This window comes from Saprolegnia parasitica, assembly GCF_000151545.1.
Source record: "Saprolegnia parasitica CBS 223.65 unplaced genomic scaffold supercont2.209, whole genome shotgun sequence".
In the NCBI taxonomy this organism is placed as follows: Eukaryota; Oomycota; class Saprolegniomycetes; order Saprolegniales; family Saprolegniaceae; genus Saprolegnia; species Saprolegnia parasitica.
Genome location: NW_012156603.1, coordinates 1 through 7,984, shown reverse-complemented (window position 1 = coordinate 7,984; position 7,984 = coordinate 1). Strand labels below are relative to the sequence as shown.

Below are 7,984 nucleotides of genomic sequence, written 5' to 3'. Positions count from 1 at the left end.
CCGACTTGGCGGTGCTCCACTCCGAGAAGGAGTTGCGCTACTTTCTCGTCGTCTCGGAGCTCCAAGGCCTTTTCTTGGGCCTCCTTTTCATCTGGTTTGAAACATCGCGCATCTTGCTTCTCAAGTGTGTGTAGGCCGACGGAGAATGGTAAAATCGGCCTCGGGGATTTCTGGTCGAGCTTGACGTACACCGCGATGGCTCTCGGGCTACCACTTATCTTTTACTACGTGTTGACGCCGCTGGTCGGCGACGCGTCTTTGCTGTCTCTCTTGGCGTGTTGGCTCGGCGTTGGCTGGGTTCTTCTCACGCTCTTGTCGATTGTGTCGGTGACGACGACCATCCAAGGCTTCAATGACACCCGGCGCGTCGACGCGATCAACCTCACGGACTTTCCCGCGTGCCTCAAAAACTACCTCGCGATCGTCAACATTGTCTGGGAGCTTGTCCAGCTGAATACGATCCCGTGGCAAGTCTGGTACGCACCACAATCGAATGCTCTGGCGCGCACAGTGTCCTTTTCGTAGGGACGCGTCGTACGTGGTCCATCAAATTGCGGCGCTTGTGACCATTGACATCAATCTGAGCGGCTACTTTGTCGCACAGTTTGAGTTTAACGTTTTCCTTGTACGGGAATGATATTCGAATGGATGGTCAATATTGTCATTTTAGATCAAGCAGCGCTTTGCCGTGGCCTGCCTCGTGCTGTGGTTTTTTAGCCTCAAAGCCGCCAACAAGTTCAAGGGCATGAACTGGCTCAACTATATCGTCACGTTCTTGCTCCCGAGTGCACTCAGCAGCGTCCTCTTCATGGTATGTTGCTACACGCTTGCAACATCGCCAACTTGATATTATTTCTCTAGTTTCTCGTCGAGCAGTATATTTACGCCATGGCCTGCTACAAACTGTCGACCGCCGACACCACGACGTACGTGCTCTGGTCCAACCCCGCCATCTTATGCTGGACACCGACCCACGTACGACCTATCAATCTCTATCTATCTATCTATCTATCTATCTATCTATCTTGTCCATGATGGGTACTTACTTAAGTGTTTGACTAGTGGCAGTATGCAATGGTCGGGATGTGTGGCATGGGTCTCTTCATCCCGCTTGCGGTCCTCTCGCACGGCAGCCACCAACTGGCGTTTCCGCAGCTCGACTTGGACATTCAAACGTCGCCGTTGTTCGCAATGATCGGTCAGCTCGTCAAGGGCCTCATGATCGGCGCCAAGACCTTTTTTGCGACCAACGTGGTACGGCTCGAGCGTTGACGCGTCGTCGTCATCGCATCATAGCGGTTTTACCTCGGTGTTTCGATCCTTGGTGACATCGTCTTGCTCGTGTCTCATTACCGTTTTCGCCGCGCGTGCTCGACCTGGTGCTGCTTGGATGAGCGGACACGAATGACTCAATTCACAAATAGGCACGTTCGCGCAGCCAAGCTCGTCGTGTACACGGTGAGTCTCTGGAGCGCGGTGTGTGCGATGCTGTCGACATACCTCGACCGCGACACGGTGCCGCTCTTTATCATGTATGCGGGTCACGGCGCGATACTCGTCCTGCTGCTCTGCGTCGTGCGCTATCGCGTTCATTGGCTCTACGATACGCCATTGACCGGCGAGCTAAAAACGAGGACGGGCTAGTGTCGGCGATCATGTATGTACCACCGCTTTGCATGTCGACAGCATGTACTGACTGACTGTCTGTTGTTGGGAGCAGAAACTCGAGCTCATGGGGATAAACGAACGTCGTCTCTGGTGCGTGCTCGCCTGTGCGTTGGTCTCCTTCATGCGCTTGGTTTTCTGTATCGGCTACGTGCACCATGTCGGTTTATATTAGTTGATCATTTTGTGGAGGTTCGGAGGCTACCGCTTTTCCTCAATCAAGACCGAACTACTTGGGGGCAACAACTGTGTTGGTGTTTGCCATGCCAGTGGTGGCCGAAGCGGGTTGGCTATTTTGACTGACGCTACCAATTTTGGAATGGCTTGAGCTCGTGTGCTCTGCACTTCGATCTTGGATCTTGTAACGTGTGTGATCTTGGATTCGGTCTTCTACTTCGCTCGGCCTTGCGCGGAAAACCACTTCCACTTCTTGGAAACGGCCCACTTCCTTCGCCTACTAGCTTTGCGGCTTGCTACAATACATATGTAGTGGCACACGGTAGCCTGCATGTGGATTCGACGCTAGGTCCTGGCCGCGTCATATTGAGCCCCGCCATAGTCGAGTTCACGACATGGTGGCGATGAGGCATCTTTCCAAGGGACATGGAGTACTCGTCGCATCGAAAAAACGTTCAGAAGCTCTCGGACTTTCAACTAGCACACAAGGCAAGTGCCTCGGACGCAAGACCGGCGCTGGACATCCCGATTCGTCCCCTACTCCTCGTTATGGCAACCACCAAAGTTGCCGAAACACCGATCGCGATGGAGGCTCTGCCAATGCAAAAGTGACGTCGCGGAGCATCGGGACCATATGTACAGAATGTCGATCTGTGTTGCTCGAACGATGATGATAGTACATGCCTAGTGCTATAACCCGCGGACGCTTAGGTTTGTTTGAGCCACCCGCGGTTGGCGACGCAAATGGCCTCGAGCTGCGCCATGACCTTGGTCGTCGTCGCGTCGCTCTTATCAATCCGCCGGCCAACGTCAACGCGGACGAGCGAGTGGAGCCCCAGCAGCGCCAACGGTAGTACCGTCAGATTCGAGTCGTCGAAGAGGAACGACACGAGCGCTGGCAGTTGCGCGATCGAGTCGGGTACGGGCGAGCTGATGGCGTTCCCGCCCAAGTTGAGGATCTCGAGGGCCGTGAGTTGCCCGATGCAGGCGGGAAGCTCCACAAGTCGATTTTTCGCAAGTTGAGCATGCGCATGCTCGTGTTGCCCATGCAGAGCGACTCTGGGATCTGGCGCAGCAAGTTCGTGTTGACATCGACTTCGGTCAAGCTCGGGAGGTTCGAGAGGTCCGGAAGCTCCTTCAATTGGTTGCGGTACAGCTGCACCTAAACCGCGACGTGTGTTCCTGTACGAATATAGTGTCGTATTTGGATTCGTACTTGAGTCAACTCCTTGCAGTGGTTGAGGTCCGGGAAGGTTCGAAGGCGGTTGAAGTAGGCGGCGCAGCGTTTGAGTCGCACGAGGTTTGGTATCGCTTCGAGTTGCGTCAGTGCATTGCCCTACAGACGACGACGACTTGTTCGTTGCGGCAAAGATAAATCCCAGGCGTACAGCGATGTTGAGCTCGACGAGGTTGGCGAGCTTGAAAAAGCCAGGCCCGAGCTCAGTGAGCTTGTTGTTGTAGAAGTTGATTTCCTCGAGCGCGATGCAGCCATCGATCGAGTCGGGTAGCGTTGTAATGCCGTTCTTAAAGGCGATGATTTGTGTCAGTGCCTTCAAGTTACCAATGGTCTTGGGGAGCGCAACGAGGTCGTTCTCTGACACGATGAGCGATGATAAATTCGCGAGCTGGCAGAGCGCATCCGGTAGCTCCGAGAGGTGGTTTTGTGAAAGGTCGAGCTTGGTGAGGGCCTCGAGGTTGGCGATCGCCGGGTCGAGGACGTGAATATCGTTGGCGCTCACGTTGAGCTCCTTGAGGTGGCACAGCACAAAGATTTCCGGTGGCACCTGCTTGAGCACTGCGAGTTTGTGCGTGGTGAGCATGCCCGTAAAGTCCGAACCCGACGCATGCGAGAGCTCAAGTGCATCGTCTTTGAACATGGAGATGTACAGCTTGAGGTCCTTGATAGGCTTGGGCGGCTTGGGCAGCTCGTTGCCGCCGGCCTTGGGCTCGATCGTCGACGCCGCTGCAGCTTGCTTGGGCGCTTCCTTGGACGTACCGCCGCCCATGTCGCGCTCGTTGTTCCTGCTACAACGTAAAACGCTTGGCTTGTATTTTCAGACACCGGTTTTTGCCCGTTGGCGATTCCGTCAAATGAAACACCAAACCTTCCGTTGTTCAACGTGCCTTTCTCCTCATTTCCAATGGCTGCGCCGACTGCCCCACACAGCACGCTCGCGATCCCTCGTCGTAGCATGCGAGTAAATACATGCATCCATGAACGTCTAAAGCCTGGAGCGTCCTGGCATTCTACCGGTACAATACCGCAACCCGCACAGGAAGGAGCCTGACCTGGTTCGAGTTTTGAGCGCCCGGCGTAGCGATGCGCAAACAGAAAGCAAAGACATATTTCCATAGGTGCAGTTGTGGATAGAGATGTCCTGCGCCACCAAGGGAATAAATAAGCTTATTCACTCCCTTGTGCGCCACGGACAAGCTTGAAGGACCTCGCCGGGTTAGCATTCGTCCTGCCGCGTACTAGTAGCATCAAAGGCAGGCGCGCCAAAACCATTCCGTTGATGTTGCCAGAGCCCTCGAGTTCCCGCGGCTTATCTATTATAGTGGGGCGACGCAACCCGAGCGCCACCACGGTTTGACGGTGTGGGAATAGTGGAACGAAGTTAAAGAGCGCGCGGAAGATCAAGGAGCTCGACGAGAGGCCTTCGATTCGACACGAAGCCCATCACGCTGGGCAGATCGCATACCCCGCAACTCCGTGGTCTTCCAATCAGCGGGCGCAACGTGTTGATTTGTTTTCATTTTAACCAATCCCACGGCGCCATGCCGCGCAACATCTCGCATGTCCCGGGGCATGCTCCGCAGAGGGCGCTCGGCGGCGTTGCAACCACGCGCCGCCTGTCGTTGCGCAACGCTGCTGCTGCCTGTCGCGACACCCTCGGGCGTGCGAAATGCGATCCAGAGTAGCACCTGCCACGATGCGGATCCGAAATTGACTGGTTCTGGCCGCGCCGAGCTACTTCGTGGACCAGCCACACCACACTGGCACCACACACGGGAATACTGTTAAAATATGACATCGCATGCACGGGCAAGAGCTGCGGCGTGAAGTGGATGACGTGTCGCGTGGTGTCCAGCCGCTGGCGTCGACCGGCGCGGCGACGTGGTCGGAGGCTCGTAGCTCATTGGCGAACTTGGCTGTCGCTTCCGTGCCGACGCTTGACGACCATCGAAGGTCCATGGCGTCAAGTCCAGTGCGCCACTGGAGCGACCGGGGCACGACTCGCGATCTAGAAGGGCGATCTTCGCACGCGTGCGCTCGGATTGGTCGCTTTCAAATCTGATTCTGAGCACAGAGTGTCGTCGAATTTTCGAACCGTCGCGGACCAATCCGTGGGCGTTGGTCGGGCTGCCGCCTGTCTTTTTGTATTTCGCACATTTGCATACAAATCACCAGCTTGCATAAAACATACAATTAAAATTTCCGCACGGCTGCGACTTTGCCGTTGCAGACTCGCCGTGGTCGTCGGGCATGGATTGGGGCACACTCTACCACGACACGGGCGACAGCCTCGTCCAGTCGCAGCGCTCCAGCCTCGCACTCTTACCGATGGCTGCGACGACGACGCGCAGCTGGGCCTCGATGGACGATAACGCCCACGACGTGGCCGAGACGCGCTCGTCGCGCGCCGCGCACCAGCTCATCTCGTTCTCGCTGTCGCGGTCCATGAGCTTCCAAGTGCTCGAGTACGACGTCGACAGCGCGTACTCGCCGCTCGTCGCGTACTCGTTCACGGTCAACTACATCCTCGGCGTCGGCAGCCTCGGCGTACCGTACGCCTTGTACCACGCGGGTCTCCTCTTCGGCTCGATCATGCTCGTCGTCGTCTCGTGGCTTTCGTACATCACCGTTATGTGGGTGAGCGAGACTACAGTTCGAGGGCGCGAGCTCGACGCGATGAACACGCACACCAAGCTGCTCGTTGACCCGATGCACTTTCCCGAAGTCACGACGCTCTGCGAGCGCTTTCTGGGCCATTGTGGCGCACGCATCTACCAAATCTCGCTCCTCGGCTTGATGTACGGCGGCCTCATCGGCTACGCACAAGTATTTGTCAACAGCATCGCGTCGCAGCTCGCGTCCTTGGCCATCAGCAACGTGGCGGTCGCGATTGTGTTTGGCCTCATTGTCGTCCCACTCTCGTGCGTCGGTACGACTCCTTCATGACGTATTGGCAGACGTAGCAACGATGTGTAGATCTCAACGAGCAGATTCACGTCCAAGTGGGCATGGCCGTGCTGCGCTTCGTTGCACTGCTCACCATGATTGTCAGCGCCGCCGTGGCCATGTGGACAGACGCCGCCGACAGCGGTCCGCCTTGCACCGCGTCGCGCCACGTCATAACAATGCTTTGTAGGCAGCGCCACGGCGACGACGACGCCGTATCTCAGCGACGTGCCACTTGTGAACTTTCGTGGTTCGGGCTGCTGTTTAGCACGACCGTCTTTTCCCAGGTACGACTGCGAACGACTCAAGGATGGTATCTCATGGTATCTTTCTTGGATGGTAGTTGTTTCAACACTCGGTGCCCGGACTTCTTGCGCCGCTCTCGCGTGCCAACCAGCCAAAAGCCGCGCAGATCTTTGGCAGCGCGCTCGTGACGACGACGCTCTTTTACCTCGGTCTTGGGCTCACGTGCTGCTACTACTTTGGCGACCGCATTAGCTCGAGCGTCAACCTCAATTGGGCCAACTTTACGTGGGGTCTGGACCCGGTGCCGGTCTGGGCGCGCTGCCTCACGGCGCTCGTCGTTTTGTTTCCGGCGCTTGATACGCTCAGCGTGTTTCCGTTGATTGCGATCACGCTCGGCGACAACCTCGCGGTCTCGCTGCGGCAGTGCAGCACGTTCTTAAGCCGGAGCCAGGTGCGCATCTTTTGTCGCCTCGTCGCGGCGCTCCCGCCCCTCGTCATTGCCGTGCTCGTCTCAGATCTGAGCGTGACGCTGCAGATCTCGGGCGTCTTTGGCGTCTACGTGGCCTTCCTTGCACCAGCGCTGTTGCAATTCGTGGCGCGCCGCGAGGACCCACGCAACAACATGTACTCGGGTCGTTTCAGCGGCGACCCCTATATCTATTTGGTGCTGCTCTTTGGCGTCGTGGCCTTTGGTATCCTTAGCTTCCAGATCGGCACGCAAGGGGTCTAACCACCTACTGTATTGTCTGCCGCATCCTCTCGGCCCTACGACAACGACTTGAGTGCCCGAACGTCGTACGGTCGCACATTTTCTCGAAGCCCAGTTTTCATCTAAACAAATCGAGCAGCGATGCGTTTTTTACGTTCGACTATACCACGAGTATTAAAAACCAAGAGCACAACGCGGTTATCCAATGCAATATGCGTCACCATGCGAAATGGTGCCTGCCGTGCTCGCCATGGTCATGTTGGTAATTCTGTTATTTGTGGTTCTCTATGGTGTTTGCCATAAATAACATGTTGGTCGCTGTACGCCGCTGCAGACCGCCAATGCCGACGAGACATAGCGTTTCGAGCTCTCCAAAGCATTCTCTATCGATGTACCAAGTATGAAAGCGTTCATTATCAGACGCGATTTGGCCGCTCTGGGCGGCCGAGTCTTGGGAGCTGTGTCGTCGACGGAGTTTCATCGCCCGTGATTGGCTAAAATTTTGGGAAAGAGCAGCCAATGAAATGTTATTACCGGCGAGTGATTGAAGTTGCCAAGCCTGGTCGTCGAGATGGTAGGATATGTCCACGGCGACGACGCAAGCATGTCCAGGCATTGCGTGGCGAGATGCTCCGAGACCTCATGCTCCTAATGCGCTGTATCACATCGAGGTAGAACACGTCGCTTGCGTTGAATGCAGGACGGGACCGTGATCACAAGCACGCTCATCGCGTGATCTGGAAGAGGCTTCAGAGAACCGCCATCGCTGCCTTAATAGAGGCTGGCCAGCAGTTGAGACGGTCGATGGCGAGCCGTCAGTGTCATCGTCGCCGTTGCCAAGCATGGCGAAGACAGTATGACTACATCATGATGATGGTATACACAATTTATTTCTACATTTACATCGATAGGGTGCGAATCGTGTGCTTAGCGCAGGCGCTTGGGCACGCACTGCGAGTACCACTCGTCCTGCGTGACGCAGATGCTGCCGCCAACGCACTCGG

General features: G+C 56.2%; 3 protein-coding genes across 3 annotated transcripts; 2 read left to right on the top strand and 1 right to left on the bottom strand.

Moving 5' to 3' along the window:
* Positions 1–609: 609 nt before the first annotated feature.
* SPRG_15928 (hypothetical protein) lies at positions 610–1,272 on the top strand (the record flags this gene model as incomplete). The annotated part of the gene is made up of 4 exons (XM_012355136.1): positions 610–625; positions 671–811; positions 862–975; positions 1,063–1,272. The coding sequence occupies exons 2-4, from the start codon at positions 746–748 to the stop codon at positions 1,270–1,272; spliced, it is 390 nt and encodes a 129-aa protein (XP_012210526.1). The 5' UTR covers positions 610–625; positions 671–745.
* A 1,429-nt stretch (positions 1,273–2,701) lies between these two features.
* SPRG_15927 (hypothetical protein) lies at positions 2,702–3,848 on the bottom strand (the record flags this gene model as incomplete). Its single annotated transcript, XM_012355135.1, has 3 exons — positions 2,702–3,004; positions 3,059–3,178; positions 3,231–3,848. The coding sequence occupies 3 exons, from the start codon at positions 3,846–3,848 to the stop codon at positions 2,702–2,704; spliced, it is 1,041 nt and encodes a 346-aa protein (XP_012210525.1).
* A 1,469-nt stretch (positions 3,849–5,317) lies between these two features.
* On the top strand, positions 5,318–7,001 carry SPRG_15926 (hypothetical protein; the record flags this gene model as incomplete). The annotated part of the gene is made up of 5 exons (XM_012355134.1): positions 5,318–6,008; positions 6,056–6,169; positions 6,216–6,240; positions 6,294–6,312; positions 6,369–7,001. The coding sequence occupies exons 1-5, from the start codon at positions 5,330–5,332 to the stop codon at positions 6,999–7,001; spliced, it is 1,470 nt and encodes a 489-aa protein (XP_012210524.1). The 5' UTR covers positions 5,318–5,329.
* Between the last annotated feature and the right edge of the window lie 983 nt (positions 7,002–7,984).